The sequence below is a fragment of the Vombatus ursinus genome, unplaced genomic scaffold (genome assembly GCF_900497805.2).
Source record: "Vombatus ursinus unplaced genomic scaffold, bare-nosed wombat genome assembly UNPS02014779.1, whole genome shotgun sequence".
NCBI lineage: Eukaryota > Metazoa > Chordata > Mammalia > Diprotodontia > Vombatidae > Vombatus > Vombatus ursinus.
Genome location: NW_020954557.1, coordinates 56,015,618 through 56,032,827, shown reverse-complemented (window position 1 = coordinate 56,032,827; position 17,210 = coordinate 56,015,618). Strand labels below are relative to the sequence as shown.

Here is a 17,210-nt window from a genome sequence, read left to right as displayed (position 1 = left end):
TGTGCCCACCAGCTGCCCCATAAGAACATCAAAGCCAAGGGCAAAATTTACTCAGATCTCATTTGCAAAACCTAGAGGAGAATGATGGTGTAACATCATCAAGGCACAAAGCAATGGCAGGCTACTGAGAAGAAAATGAGCTTGTAGGTAGCTTAATTCAGGATCCAGCCAAGCCAGATTAGCCCATTATCACTATAAATGAAACTGGAAAGGAGGAATGTCTCCGGCTAGCAGGTTGACATATTACCAGAGGAACTGAACCACATTCATATTAAAATTCTCTCTTAATTAAACCACAAGACTAACAACTATAGCTCACTGAAAGGCAACTTGAAAGCATCCGTTGGGACTCAAGAATAGCAATTTTTTCATTTGTATTTATAGCCCTAACTCCTAGTAAAGTGTCTGGCAACATAGTTGGCGCTTTATAAGTGCTTCTTGGGAGAAAATAAAATTGTTGTCAGAGATGGCTTCACTGTGCTCATAAAGACAAGAAGAAACATAATTTCACAGATTATCTTGCCTTAAGATGCTGAGCATAAGCAAAGTAACAACAGCCCACCCTGCTGATAACTACAGCATATGCAGCAATATCCATTGTTGAGTATGATGAAGTAAAAAAAAAATATGAGGAACTTCAAAAACTTATATGAACAGATGCAAAGTGAAATGAGCAGAACCAGAGTAGCATCTTTGAAGTAGTTTCATGACATTATCATTAATCATTTGTACATATTCTCCTTCCCTTCTTAGAGTAGACCTATTAAATTATTTAATAGTTTTTGCAGCATAGTTAATCTCTCAATTTTCCAGAAGTGAAAGTGTATCTTAATATTTCAAACACTTGAAGGACCAAATTAGTTTTTAACCTGCTTTCTTCAAGAGAAGTTCTTTAGGGGCAGCTAGGTGGCACAGTAGCTAGAACTCTGACCTTGGAGTCAGGAGGACCTGAGTTCAAATTTGGCCTCAGACACTTGACACTTACTAGCTCACTTAACCCTAATTGCCTCACCAAAAAGCGAAAAAAAAAGAGAGGGAGAAAAGTTCTTAAAACAAATAACCCCAAGAAAGCCAAAAAATATAAAACTTTCCTCAGACCTGTAGACAACCTTGTAACATGTAAACATTTGCATGTTATTTATTATTTATATTATGTTTACTATGTGCCAGGCACTGTGCTAAGTGCTTTATAATTATTATCTCATTTGATCCTCACAACCACCTCACAACAAGGTAGGTGCTACTATTATCCCTATTTTACAGTTGAGAAATCTGAGGTAAATTGAAGTTAAGTGATTTGCGCAGGGTCACACAGCTAGTAATAATTACAGCTAAGATTTATATAGAGCTAGTTACTATGTGCTAGGCACTACACAAAGCACATTACAATTATTATTTCATTTGATCCTTACAAAAACTTTGGGATGTAGGTGCTATTATTATCCCCATTTTACAGTTGAGAAATCTGAGGTAAATTGAAGTTGTGACTTACCCAAGGTTACACAGCTAGTAAGTATCTGAGGCCAGATTTAAACTCAGATCTTCCAAACGCCAAGCCCACCACCCTATCTTCTGTACAATCTCTATATGGCAAGGTGGGGAGGCTGGGAACTCTTAAACATAGATAAAAGCACTGAATGGTGAGCAATCCAGATGGGATGTATCATGGAGTATGTGAAGGCAAATTGGTATAAATAGGACCAGAAGGATAGGGTGATGCCAACCTTGAACACCTAGGAAAGAAGTTTGAACTTTATAGACAAAAGGGAGTCACTGAAGGTTTTGGGCAGAGCAGTGACATGGATAGCTAATCACATTGAATAACTAAGGGAAGAGTGTGAAGGATAGATGAGATGAAGGATAGATGAGATGAACAAGGAAATGGAAATGGGAAGATCAATTAGGACCAGATTGTAATAGTCTGGGTGAGTGAATGGGGTAGTGCACTATTCTGGTGACAGTGAAAGTAAAGAGGAAACAGATACAAGAAATACTGTGGAAATAGAATCAGTAGAACTTGCACCAAATGGGATATGTGAGAGGAGACAGAGAGAGGAGTCATAAAGTTCCTAATATGGGAGATTCAGTGAAAAGTTAGGTCAGAAGGAAGAACAAGTATTGTGGGAAAAATGAAAACAGTTCAGATATTTTAAATTTCAATATTTTGAATTTTATAGTAATAGTAACAACAGACATGTATATAGCTCTTCAAAGTTTGCAAAGTGCTTTACGTACATTAACTAATGATCTTCACAAAAACTCTGTGAGATAGGTACCATAGGTATGATCATACCCATTTTACAGGTGAGGAAACTGAGTTGTAGAGAGATTTAGTGACTCTTCCATGCTTAGTAAGGTGTTGTCAGAAGGTGGATTTGAATTCAGGTTTTCCTCACTCTGAGGCATATTATCCACAATGACAGATTATATCTAGAGACAAATTAAAAAAAAAAAAGACTGAAACTGAACAAAAAAGGGGGCATAGAAATCTTCTTTCTTAAACATAGATTTGGTTGTAGTAGGAATTGACCCACAGGATTATCTAACTATGGGTAGAAAGAAGAAATATCTATTAAAATGGTACTATGGAGCAGCTAGGTGGCATAGTGGATAGAGCACAGTCCTGGAGTCAGGAGGACCTGAGTTCAAATCTGACCTCAGACACTTACTGGCTGTGTGAGCTTGGGCAAGTCACTTAAACCTGATTATCTTAAAACAACAACAACAAAAGAGTGACAATGGTAGAGGCAGCTAGGTGGCTCAGTGGATAGAACACTGGACCTGGAGTCAGGAAGACCTGAGTTCAAATATGGCTATAGATATTCACTAGCTGTGTGAAACTGGGCAAGCAACTTAACCTCTGTTTGCCTAATCCACTGGAAAAGAAAATGGCAAACCACTCTAGTATTTTTGCTAAGAAAACCCCATCCAGGGTCACAAAGGGTTGGACATGACTGGACAACAACAACCACCACCACCACCAACAAAACAACGTGGGTGAGACGGAAAGAAGAAAAATCCATTGAATCTCATATATCCCCATCTTTCAGACTGTGATGCCGCATGAAATTTATAGCGTCATAGATGTCAAGTCAGAAAGGTCAATACATATTACGTAGTTTGACTCTTTCATTTTATAGATGAGGAAACTGGGTTCCAGACAAGTAAAAGGACTTTGCTCAAGGTCATGAAAAATCGGGATTGGAATATGGGTCTTCTGACTTCAAATCTAGCCCTTTCCCCACATCGTTCCACTGGTTCCCATTTTTGGATTCAGACGTCGGTATAATGATATCAATGATTCATCATTAAACTCTTTTTTTTGTTTCTCAGGTTCATTAGTTCTTTATGCAAAGAGCAGGGACCTGAGTCAATAGGATCAATAAGTTTTGGTTTGGAACAGAGTTCTTGAAAGATTCAGAAAATGAGGTCTAGGTAGGATGATGAACCAAGGAAGCCTGGATCAAGAAGAGGAAACATGAGAGCCCTAGATTGAAGGAAAATATGGTGTCAAGTTGGCATTTCTCCCTAGGGCTTCAGGGAGATGTAGATGCTTTAGGATTTCACTATTTCTGAGCAATAAAAAAGCAAACAAACCTATGGAACCAAAATATTGTTTCACTTTGTCTTTTATGTGGAAAAGGTGCTAAAAAGATACACAGGTGAACATTTGCTTGTTCCCTGTCAGTCAAGCGGTTTTTCTCTTTGAGACATTGCTAGCTGATGAGTAGGCTTTTGTTTGGAGAATTCTCATCTAAATGGCCAAGAGGAACTTTCAGAAACCCGACTACAAAAACGGTAGGAAAAAAGTGGACTTTAAGACATGGCTGCTCACATCAGTTTGTATCTCTGCCAAAATACTAATTTGCCATCATAACTTTGCTGTCAGTAACATCTTTATTGTGTCTTATTTTGTACTCAGTGAAGATAAGGAACAATTTATCACTATCTTCCAGAAAATAACCCTTCGTGTACTTTAATTGCAGCCCAGACATTTGGATATTACCCATAACCCTTTGACAGGCTATTTACAAGATATCTCTCTCTAATTTTTATCTTTAATAGGCTAAATGATAGAATTTGATTTCTACCACAGGGAGAGTGGCATTTCTCTAGGAAGAATTCTAACCAAAGAGGGGCAGCCTCTGTGCACCTCGGATCTGAACTTTGAGAAGGAAAGGGAAGGTAAACTTCATGAAGACACTTTGAAACCACATTTAGATCCTTCTAAATTTACAATGGAAATGGTTACTTGAAATTCTGCACACAACATCGGCTGGGGAATGGCTAAACAAATTGTGATACATGAACGGAATGGAATGATATTACACCACAAGAAACAATGAGTGCAGAGGTACATGGGAAGAATTGTGTGACCTGCTGCAGAGTGAAGTGAGTAAAGCCAAAAAGACAATATATACAATGGTTGCAACAACATAAATAGAAGGAGCAAAAAGAAAAATAAAAAACCCAAAACTCAATGCCACATAATTACAACGAATGAGTGAGGCCCCAGAAAAGAGTTTAGAAAATGCACATCCCTCCCTTTGAAAAAGAGGCAGACAATTTCTATGGAATTCTGCATATATTGTCAGATGTGGTTAATGTTTTGGTTTTTCTGAACTGCTTTTTTTGGCTTTATTTTTAATCTTTGTTATAGGAATACCATACTGGGTTGAAGAGGGGAAAGCATATATTTGGGAATGAAGTTTATCCCTTGGCTTCTAGTGCCTTCTCTCCTAACCATTCCCCCATCATCTTTCATGTATTTCCTTTGCGTATATTTTGTATGTGTTTATATGTATATGCACAAATTTCTCCTCATAGAATATAAGCTCTTTGAGGACAGGAACTATGTCTTTTTTTCCCCTTTATATCCTTGATGCCTGGCACATACACAGTAGGAACTTTATAAATGTTTGTTTGATGCAAAACCAACATATCAATAAAAAGGATATATTTTAAAATTCTACATGCCAAGAGAACTAGAAGATCTTATAAAGTCAGGTACGTTTTCTTCTGAGAAGGTTATGCAGGTAAGCCGCCTCTGAGAAAAAGCTTAATTTTGAACTCAGAGACTGAATATTTCACAGGGTATGCCTTGGCAGATTTGTAGTTGCTATTGAAATTTTCCCTTCAAAATGCAGCTTTGGTGGATCAGTAAAATGATTCTTGTGTAATCAATACATTTAATGAGAATCTTCCTCTCCCTCTATTTAGGAACACTCTATCACTTCATATTAGTGAATCCTTAAATGTGTCCTCTTTTTCCCCGAATGGAGCGTCACAAGGTTCACTACCCACACATGGAGCATTAGTTAGGGGCGATGGTGTTAGAATTCTTTCTCAATTGTGCTTGGGAGCTACACGGAGTTTTTTGTGGTAGAGATCTCTATCTTGGGAACTTCTATAAAATTCTGAAGTCAGTCTCTAGCTATCTGAAGAGCTGGTGTTAATTGACTCTCAGATGAGAGTCTTTACCCTTTGAAAAATCAGGGAATCTCAAAAGGGCTTGTGAAGCAACCTGCTCAATAGTTAGATTTTGTGCCTATACACTGGATTAAATAGACATGGGACGAAAAGCCCTATGGCTAATGCCAGGTTTGTAAGAATTTGACAGTCCAGACAAATAATTAACTCTGCATATTGTGACAATTATCTTTGACATTAACAACATTTAGAAACATTAGATGATTGAGAATTAGGGTAATGTAGTAGAAAGAATAATGCACTTGGAGTCAGGAGACATAGAAGATCAGAACCACTTTGAGTATGAGTTTTGTGACGATGAACAGGTGACTTAACCTCTCGGAACTCTCAGTTTCCATGTTGTATTTCATTTTTGTTTGTTTTATTGATGCTTCTGGAAAAAATATCACTGTCACTTTTTAATGACAAACCCCTTCTTCCTATAAATCCTTCTCTTATACAAGGGAGTACAGTTAAGCAAAACAAACCAATACATTGGACACGTCTGTCAACGTACACCTCATTCTACATTTATAACCTACCACCTTTGTGTCAGTAGGTATTTCATCATCTTGTTAAAAAAAAGCCAGTTTACCTTTACACTAATCTCTTCTCCTGAATCGCTTGCCCCCTGATTCAATTGCTTATCTTGCCCTTCCAAGCAAGATCTCTGGATTACTCCAGCCCTCTGTTGCCTTCATTCCTACCCATGCACTGCTGAATGAAGCTGGAGGAAATCAAAGTCATGCTGATTAGATCTACTACAAATTTATGTTGCTCAACTGGGCCTTCACTGAAGCAAGACAGTCCTTTTACACTCCCCTAATTGATTTACTACTCCACTCACCACAGTGAATTTTCCTGACCTTTTTATCCCTTCTCAAATTACCATAGGTTCCCCTGGCCCCATTCTCTCAGCTGAAAACTCATGTTTCATTGAAAAAAATTAGAAGCCACTTGCCTCTTTTCCCTTCCTCATCTCACAACACCCAGACAAATTTTGTTAATATCTTTTCCTTCACCCCAGCTTAATACGAAGACATGGCCTTTCTCCTTGCCAAGGCTAACTTCTCTCCAAGCACAAGTAATCCTATTGCATTTCATCTTCTTCGGCACATTTCCCCTTCTGCTATGCCTACTCCCTCACTAATCTTCAAGATCTCCTTGTCTACTGGCTGCTTTCCAAACTGCCTACAAATATGCCCATGTCTCTCCCATCCTCAAAATAATCCCTCAGTTGATCTGTCCATCCATAACACCCATTTGATGACCACCTGGACTCAATTCTTGATCCTGACTCTTCCCAGTTGTGTGACCCTGGACAATGCACTTAACTTCCTCTCTAGGGTTTCTTCTGGCTCTAAATTTGTTATCCTATGGTCCTATGACCTAAAGTAAGGTTAGATATTTTATAAATAATTTATGGAAGATCATGGAAAAGAGTTGCAAGTGACAGGAAAAACATGGATAGAATTTTTTTTTGGTGACATTGGAAAGTGTGTCACATTTAAAAAAAATCAGATTCACCAGGATTGAATTTTATGATAGGCGATGGTCAGGCCTATATACGTTACAAGAGAGGAAATGGTTGTAGAGGAGCAGCTAATAATTCCAGGGGGTGAAGTTGCTAAGCCATGTTGTCCAGAGAATTTCAAAGGGGAAAAATCACTAGCCTATATAGCAGGTAGGATTACAATCCACTGAAGGTTGGAGGATGCTTATGGACAACTCCTGTGTTCATCTCCAGGTCTAGTGTGATAATGTACAAAGCTCCTGCCATATAGACAGCCGAAGTATAAAGGATTTTGTTTCTGCTTTCTGTTTTTTTTTGTTTGTTTATTTTGGTTCTTTTTTCATGCAAAATAGAAGGCTTTGTACTGGTGACATGGTTTAGAGCATCCCATTGACATCAAGGCAGATTCTTGCCTTCTCAGACCTGGAGGATTTTCCATTCTGTACTAGTCACATTTATTTCCATGGAAAAAGAAAGACAAAGGAAAGTCTTGACACTTGACTGGACCAGAACCAGAACTACTAATACATATCCTTGTCCTATGTTTGTAATCTCAATTATAAGGTAAGGGTATCTATAATTTTATAATCCTCTTGTTGCATTGGGTCATTATTTATACTTGCTGGTTAAGATGGTTAAATTCTTAACTGAGGCTAAGGTGGTGTCCAGCAGCATGACCCCTAAGGATAGTGAAAATGACTCCAAGGTTCAAGCAAGGAGAAATAGAGGGTGAAAGTTCATCTCCTTGCCTTCAGGGAAGCAGGCGTACCAGTGTATGGCAGCTGGTACCACAAAATCAGTATGTGGTTTTGGAAAATTCCACCAGTGGGATAGTATTGAAATGTCCTGCCATACTTCACAGAGAGATCTGCTGGGAGCAGAAGAAAAAGAGGCAGAGGAAAGAGGACTATAGGCTAACATCTAAGGTCAGACCAGTTGCTAGCAGCCCAGTTAGAAGACCCTTCCACCTCTATTTATGTCAAAGCAAGCATGATAAATTTAAATCAGAATGATCTTGTCAATAATAATAGTGGTTGTTAACTATGCAAGAGTTATTAAGAAAAGGTTGTGTAAGTATTTATAAGCAACAAAGGCAAGAGTAGGCTTTCAATATGATGGAAATTAATTACTAGAAAGCTACTCTGATAAAAAACTTACTGAAATTGCTTCAGTATTCAATTACAGAAATATAAAAGGAACAAAAATCTAAAGAACTCAAAAGGAGTAAAAAAAACAAAAACTAACACTGAACCCTATTGCCCCTTGGCATAAATACATAAGAGGAAATACTAAGGGAAATTGTTGAATCTTATGCTTTGAATGTTTCTAAGAAACGATAAATTCTCTTTAGACTGAAGTAATATAAATGTAGTCCTAGAAAAGGCAGGAGAACAAATTGAATGATCTGTTAATTAGTGTTCCTTCCATACTTAAAAGGTTCAGTGACTAGAAAGAAACTCAAATAAGAAGATTTGAAACCTCATAAGTGAGAGTATCTTTTTTAGTATGTGTTATTTGATCATATATATGTTAAAATCAGAAAAGTTCCCCAAAGAACATTAAAATTAATGAGAGTTATTTGTCTTCCTGAAAGTGTGTGTATGCATACATACACACATATATTAGATTTGTTAGTAATGTTTTTCCTGTTATTTTTCTCTGGTTCAATGAAAGATAATTTCACCTTTCTAAAATAGCAATTTCTCTCTTGAGAGACAAATATATTATGTGGAATACTGCTGTATTCTTGAATAATGACAAATTTTCTACATATGTATATTACTCATTGATCTTTTAGGGCAGTCACTTGCAAAGAGAACTGTGAAACTGAAAAAATGAAATTCACATTGCAAATGAAATAACTTTTTAGAAGTTATTCACAGCAAGTGAGAAACCCAATTTTTACTTCATATAGTCTAATCTTAATTTTTGATAAAAGAATAGTAAAATCAAGTTTAAGTGATTATAATTCTCAGTAATAATTTATTTAAATCAAATCATCTTTTCCCTAAATTTTCTGCAAAGGTTTCTGGAAATAGGAAACAAGCTCATAGTGATACGGAACATGCCATTACAACTGGGATCACTTTTTAAAAAATAGCACTTGGCACACTGAACATCTAGATATATTTGTAATTTTTAGGTTAAATGTTACACTGATGTCAGTGAGCTGAAAACACATAACATTTACCTATCAGAATCAATAGTTGAATGAAAACTTCATACATACACATATATATACACACATATATTCACATATAGGGTAGCTAGGTGGTTCAGTAGATAGAATGCAGGACCTGAAGTCAGGAAGACCTGATTTTACATCTGACCTCAGACATTTACTAGCTGTGTGACCCTGGGTAAGTCGCTTAACCTTCTTTATCTCAGTTTCGTCATCTGTAAAATAAGCTTGAGAAGGAAATGACAAACCACTTCAGTATCTTTGCCAAGAAAACTCCAAATGGGGTCACGACTAAAACAACTGAACAGCAACTACATATGTACACACACACACACACACACACACACACACATATATGTATGATATTAGGCCACATAAATGAATGCTAGCCATTTTTGATGTTTCCACTCTAATACGAGATCATGTAACATCATGCTTTGCCATAGTGGTTCTACTTTCTCAAGAGCTATGTCAATGGAGTATATGCTTTGTCAGATCCAGCATTTAAAAAAGCTTTAAATATGGACTGTATGTTCAGTTTCTGAGGACCAGCCTCGCTAACGTTGGAGAGGCTCATCATCAGAAGGTCACCTCATCAGGAGAGGGATTCTTTTGCCACAACTCATTTTGTCAACTCAATCAATTTGCTTGGGGTTGTGATTTGCATCAATGAAGGGACTATCTACACCCATGAAGTAAGTTGAAGTATCCTTATTTTTCACAGGTATCCTAAACTCTGTACCAGAACTTATTCATCATCAGAACTGTGATGTGTGTGTGTGTGTGTGCGCATATGTGAACAGCTAACAAGTATACACTCTACAGTGGACTGTTAGAAGCAATGGATTACCTTTCTCTATTTCACTTTCAAAAGATAATTTCCTTCTCCGAAGTTTACAGTTCTCTCCATCAGAATCATTTGCAGATTGTGATCTTATTATGAGATCAGCCTTTATTAATAGAACAAAAAGATGGAATAGAAGATTAGATCAATTGAATGTGAATATCTTGCTATCACATTATTTTAACTTATAAGAATTTAAAAATTACTTCAGTTCAAAGGCAAATAACTATCATATATTGTTTAATGTTTGTCTTTAAATCATGTTATTTATTTTTGTCTAGATCTGTCATTTCATCAGTGTAGGGAACTTCAAGTGCAGAAACCCCTTCCACTGGCGCAGGTCAGCAGATAGTGTCTAACTTTTAGTATGAAAGAGTTGCCTGGGACAGTGAGAGGTTAAGTGGCTTGCCTGTGATCGATTATATGTCAGAGTCCCAGAGGACTGGAATCAGATTGTCCTTACTCTGAGGCTGGACTCTTAGCCCCTATGTCTGGCTGCCTCTCCTTTAGAGGACAGCATAGCATAATTCTAGTTGCTTCATGCTAACATTTGGAAGTGACATTGTGAGCTTTGGAAACAATGTATTCTTTGGTGCAAATAGGTTTTATGAAGCAGTACCTGGTTAAATTAAAAAACAATCTAAAAACTTTTTTTTTTTGCAGAATTCACATTACATATAGCAGAAATGTATTAACTATAATATTTAGTTATGTGGCAATGATCACAAAGTTAAATTTCACAGTGACAAATACATGTTTGCTAAATTTGAGGGTTTTTGTTACCCTTTATTATTGTCATTTCTAGCTATACCCTATCTCATCCATTGATTCATTTTAGCAAGATGTTAACAGAAACTTTGTGGGAAATAGTAGTTATTGATGGACACATCTATGAGACTAAAACTTCTGTGAAAAAAGATTTTTAAATTTATCCTTATTTTCTAGGCAAAATTCAGAATGAATTTAGTAGCATCAAGCAGTGACTCAATTCAGTAAATTAAATTTCTTATGAAGTACATACAATTCATAATTTCATCTTTTTACTCCTAAAAATTTCTTCAACTTTCAATTTCTTAAACAACAACAAAAAAAAACCATCTTAGTGAATTACTGACCACGGGTACATTAAAAAGAATTGTGGCAGTTTTCAGAGAACCTTCCACATATTTCCTTAAGCACATAGCATGGCCAGAGAATGACAGTAGTGTTAGGGAGAAAAAAATAATCCATTACCTTTAAGATACACTCATGGCTTTCTTAGTAGAGTTTCCTTTTTGACAAGTATTGAAAACTCATGATTTTCTAAGTGGGGGCAGCTATTTTCAAAGCTTTCCATGAATTAAAGGGCACTGAGCAAAAATCGATTTTCTACTAATCCCAGAAGGCATATCATAAGAGAAGACATTCCTTTTTGACTTTATCCAGTTTAAAATGGGAAATGAGCCCATAAGGAGTAATCTTTTACAATAGGAAACAGTGTAGCACTAAGTTGGCAAGAAATGGGGAGCAAGGTATAATGTATGCCACCTCCCCCTCATTGCCTCCCACAAAAGGATATTAGCTCAAAGATTGATACTAATATAGAAGGAGGATATATAAGAGTCATATATGATACAGAATGTACAATATGAAGTACAGATGAACATTGCCTATAGTTACATAGAAAATATAGTTAACATTTTATTTCTACTAAGTTGTTTTACTTCCTAACATTCATTAATTTAATCTCATTAATGTGTTCTCTTCCCATTTGGAACTTTTGATCATTTGGTTAAGGTTTTAACTGAAGTTTTTCATAGCATTATTTATAGGGAAAGAATCAACATAGCACCCAAGAACAAGATTCCAGGGAGAATTAAATTTGTACCTAAGATAAAATGTTTTCAGGCATCCTGCAGTACTGGGGAAAACATAATTGGCCCAGCTCAAGTTACCTCAAAGTCATGAAACTGGATTTCTTGAATACAGTTTATAATTTAAACATTTCCCTAATTCAAGTAGCCTTTTCCAATCAAAACAATTATGAGCAGAAGAAATAAGTAAAAAAATAAAGCCAACTGCATATACCTTTGCATTTTCATGCCTTAGATTAAAAGTCAACTCTAGATTAGTCAGAAAGTGATCAGAAAATTCAGGATACATATCCAAAACCTCTAACAAGTCTTCTCGCTGGATCTTATGCAAGTCACAGTATGTTAAAGCTCTTACATCTGCATTCGATTTTCCAGGTTTTGCATAAAGATGAACCATTTCTCCAAATATGTCATTTTTCCCTGTTGAAAAAACAAAAATTAGTTTTTTCTTTAGGAAACTGACTTAAATCACTGCAGCTCAGAACTGCTTAGTTCAAGAGATCCCATTGGCCTCATCTTTTCGAGTAGGTAATTCTATCATTTATTATCAAAGGTATGGTTTGAGAATATTTAGACAGGGAATCACAGAGTCTTAGAGTTAGAAGGGAACTCAGAGACCACCTGGTTCAACACAGATATGAATGTGAATTTTTCTACAAATACCTGAAGTACTCATTTATTCTCTGTTTGAAGACCACCAGTGAAGAAAAATCCACCAAGACTCTCAATAGGTCTATTGGAATATTTTTCCTTCTAGCAAGCCTCTTTGCAACTTCCTTTTCTATCCATTCTTCTAAAAGTTAAAGAGTTGTCCTAAATAACTGTGCACAGAAATGGGATTCTCTGCCCAACCACCCACTAGAATAGCAAAGTGAAGGGACTTGTCTGATATCATTTCTCCAAGAGGTACAAGAAAGATTGAGATAATTTCATTCCAAAATTCCTTCTTTCCTTCAATTTACACACTGTATGTTCTAACCATGCTGAGCTGCTCACTGTTCCATACGTACTGAGATGCTTGTAGGTGTTAATTGCTGTTGAGTCATTTCAGCTGTTTTTTACTCTTTGTGACCCCATTTGGGGGTTTCTTGGCAAAGATACTGGAGTTGTTTGCCATTTTCTTCCCTATCTCATTTTTACAGAAGAGGAAACTGAGGCAAATAGAGTTAAGCGACTTGCCTAAGGTCACTTAGCTAGTGTCTGAAAGCCAGATTTGAACTCAGATGTCGAAGGCCTCCTTCAATCTCTAACTTCTCTGTTGCAGCTCAGCTCTACTTTCTCTTTTTCCTTTCATTACAAGGCCTGTTGCCCCTTTGTCTCTGAATCTTTCTGGGCCAGATCTTTTAAGTCATTCTCCTTCCTCTCAGTGTCTAGATCTTGTTTCCATATATTTGTACAGGTTATGAAGTTCTTTACCACTACCTCCTAAAATCCCTTGCTTCCATCAAGGCTCAGCTCAGGTGACACTTCATAAATGAAGCCTTCCCTGACCCTTCTCTCTATTAATTAATGTTCTCCTCTCCCCTCAAAATTGCTTCATATTTACTCTTAGATATTTGTATTCACTCATCTATTTATCTGCTTACATATTCTATGCCCTCAGTAGAAATAAGCTCCATAAGGGCATTTTAGTTTGCTTTTTAAAATTTTTTTACTTTGAATCTCCAGCATTCAGCTCAATGCCTTGTACGCTTTGGTGAACACACTTGAATGAATGCATGAATGAATGAATGAATGAATGGGCAGGGCATGAACATCAAAAAGAAAAAGAGGAAAATGGTTAACTATATTATTACATCTCTACCATGAGGAAAAAGAAGCCAGAGTAGGGGTGATGGATTGGGAGAAAAAGATGAAGTATGTAACAAAAATTTCTCCTTTGAACCTGATGCTGAGTAGCAAAAGTTGCTAAAATTTCAATGTCTAGAACCTTGGGGAAAACTGGCCATTATATCATAAAATGGAGGGGAAAGCTACTATGACATGCACCCTATGTTTCATGAGAGGATATTTCAAAGGGATCAGAGAATAGATCAATGCCTTATCCTAAATTCCTACAGAAATTGGAGCTAGAATGGTGGAAAATTCTTAAGAAAGAGAATGAAAACCTGAAGACACAGGAAGAAATTATTTTGATGAGGAAGAAAAGGTGAAACTGTCTAAAGAGTGATTTGGCCACACAGTAAATTCAGGAGCTTAAAAAAAATACACCGATGTAAGATGAAAACAAGGATGAATTCAAAGGCATTGCATATTCCTTTAAGAATAATAGCAGAAGCACTAACGCTCAGAATGAAGTGAGACTGGTGATGAATGCTGAAGGTAGCTCAAAGGTCTTTTTATTTAGCTGCGTTGGAGGCAAGAGGAAGATCAAAATGGGAGGACCACTGCTCAGAGCAGAGGGAATGAGGAAAATTATTCTAAGAGATGGCCTGGAGAAGGCAGATATTTAGATTGGAAAGGATAGAATAGAAATGGAGCTGAAATTCAAGATGAATGAGAAGAGGATAACAGAGCACCTAACCATTCTCAGTGAGTCTGAAGCAGTAGGCTCTGGCAAAGTTCATCTTAGGATAATGAAAGAACTGAGGAATGTGAATGTTAGGTATTGTCAGTGATTGTTTGAAAGACTGTTGAAAATGCTGTGAGACTTAGGGCAAATTTCAAAAAAAAAATGAAGAATATAGAGACTAAAAATTATAAGCCTGCAAATTTGAATTTAATTCTTCACATAATTCTATACTTTTTTTTTGTGATAGAGTATCACTGTCTCACTCAGGACGGAAGTAAAGAGGCCATTCATATCCCCAAAGATTGGCACGAGAGCTTTGATCTGCTCTGTTTTAGACCTGGGATGATTCATTCTTTCTTAGGCAGCCTGGCAGTTCCACACTCCTGGAGTTCATCTTATTCGTGTCAGATTTAGTGTAGACACCCAAGTGACTTAGATCACTGCAGCTCAGAACTCCCTAGTTCAAGAGATTCCATTGGTCTCATCCTTTCGAGCAGATAATTCTATCATTTATTATCAAAGGTATGGTTTGAGAATACTGAGACAGAGAATCACAGAGTCTGAGAGTGAGAAGGGAACTCAGAGACCATTTGGTTCAACACTTTGTCATCTGGTGCATTATTCCTTCTAGCTTTGTGACATCAGCAAATTTAATAGACATGTCTTTATCCAAGTCATTGATGAAAATCTTATGCAGCAAGGACTGTGGACAGATACACTGGGGGCGCTTCATTAAAGACCTCCTTCCTCATTAACATTGAAAAAAATAATAACTATTTTTTGGATCCTGCCATTTAATCAATTTTGAATATGTCTATCTGGATTATTGTTTAGCCCACATCTTTTCATCTTGTCCACAAGACTAGCATGAGAGATTTTGTCAAATGCTTGGGATAAAACTACGTGAACTATATTTATAGCATTCCCTAAAACTGCTAGTTTAGTAATTCTGTCAAACAAATTGAGAAATTGTTATTCAGTCACAATTGGTTATTTATGAAATCATATGTATCACTGTGATCATCAATTTCTTTTTTAGATGACCACTAATTCCCCCTTTAACAATGCATTCTAGAATTTTTCCAGGGATCCAAGTTAAACTCACTTGGTCTGCAGAATCTGCTCTTTCCACATTTTTGAAAATCGGGACAATATTTGTCCTTCTCTGATCCCTATGCATCTCATCAATTCTCTGTGACTTTCACAACAATCACTGATGTTATCAGTGTGCATGTACTATAGGAACTAGAATATAGATAGTGTATCACATGTGTAGAAGGCACAAAGTTGAGAGGAATGGCTTACATACTAGATGCCAAGGCTAGGATTAAAAAAAGATATCAACAGCTAGAATAATGGGTCAACTTTGGTAAGATAAAATTCAATAAATTTCCCATACTTGGATTTAAAAAATCATCTGCACCAGGGGAATAGGAAAAGGAAAGGGAAAGGAACAAGTAATTTTAAGTGCCCACTGTTTGCCAGGTACTGCGCTAAGAGCTTTAACGATATCATCTCATTTATCCCTACAACAATCCTGTGAAGGAGGGAATTATCATTCTTATTTTACAGTTGAGGAAGCTGAGGCTGATAGAGGTTAAGTGACTTCTCCATGGTCACAGAAGAAGAAGTAGGAAGAATCTGAATTCAGATTTTATTTTAAGCCTTTCTGATTCCATACCTGCTAACAGTACAGGAATCGGGAGGCATAGCTACATAAGAGTTTATGAGAAAAAAAATCTAGGAGTCTTAGTAGACTGCAGACTCAATGCATTAATAGTGTGACATGGCAACTAAATTCTAGACTATATCAAATGAAGCTTATTGTACAGAATAAGAGAAGAGACAGTCTTGCTCTACTCTGTCCTGATCAGACCACATAAGGAATACTGTCTTCAATTTGGGTGCTATATTTAAGGTGAGTATTGTGAATGTTGAAGTAAGTAAGGATTATGTTGTCATACAATGTGGCTATTGTTTTAAACTCTACCCCTGATACTTACTGGCTGTGTGATCATGCATAAGATACTTAACCTCTCTGGGTGCTTTAGGCAACTCTCTAGGATTTATCTAAGTCATTGATAGGTCATATGGTTGACATTGATGAAAGCTATTTCTATACCATCAAACATATTTCAGTATTCATACTTGTATTACTGATATGAAAGGGTCACAGGATCAGAGAATGTTAGAACTGGAAGGGACCTTTGAGATCATGAAATCATCTAGTCTAACACTTATTTACAGATAGGGAAACCAAGGCTCAGAATGGTGACCTGGCCTAAAGTCACATGGCCAGTAACAAGTAGAGGGAGAGCTTATACTCGGGTCTTCTGATTATAATTGAAATATTTTTCCAACTTTACAATATTTCTTTATTGTAAATCTATGAATTTTGCACTCATATTTAAGGGGAACTGAATTGTCAATGTAATAAATAATAGAAATTTTAAACTCTAACAGCTCAAAGAAGGAGGGTGTTTTAAATGTATTGTTAAAAATCAATTATTATTATTTCCTTTGGGAAAAGTGGCAATGGGAGAAGAACTTCCAGGTACCTTGGATACTTTTCTCCTCCTCAAGAACAGAGAGGAAAGGAGATGGGCAAATTTGCTGTTTTCTGGGATTCCCACTCCTGTAACTGAGAGGTAGGAGGAGAGGAAGACCAGTTTCATCTACTCCTCTGTTGCCTTGAATACAATAATGTATGTTGTTATATATATGACAAAACACTTATTAAATACCAAGTATGTACTAGGCACTGAGGAGATAGATACAACACAGGCCCTGATCTTAAGGAGCTTACAGTCTAAGGGGAAGTTTGTTAGGGTAGAGAA

General features: G+C 36.7%; 1 protein-coding gene across 1 annotated transcript in view; it reads right to left on the bottom strand.

The window, feature by feature from the left end:
• KCNH7 (potassium voltage-gated channel subfamily H member 7) overlaps window positions 1–17,210 on the bottom strand; it is a 602,696-nt gene that overhangs the window by 36,195 nt on the left and 549,291 nt on the right. Inside the window, exons 11-13 of the mRNA XM_027866015.1 lie at window positions 12,076–12,281; window positions 10,015–10,114; window positions 870–876 (exon numbers count right to left, since the gene is read on the bottom strand). Coding sequence (XP_027721816.1) covers window positions 870–876; window positions 10,015–10,114; window positions 12,076–12,281 — 313 coding nt within the window. The remainder of the gene's footprint in view (window positions 1–869; window positions 877–10,014; window positions 10,115–12,075; window positions 12,282–17,210) is intronic.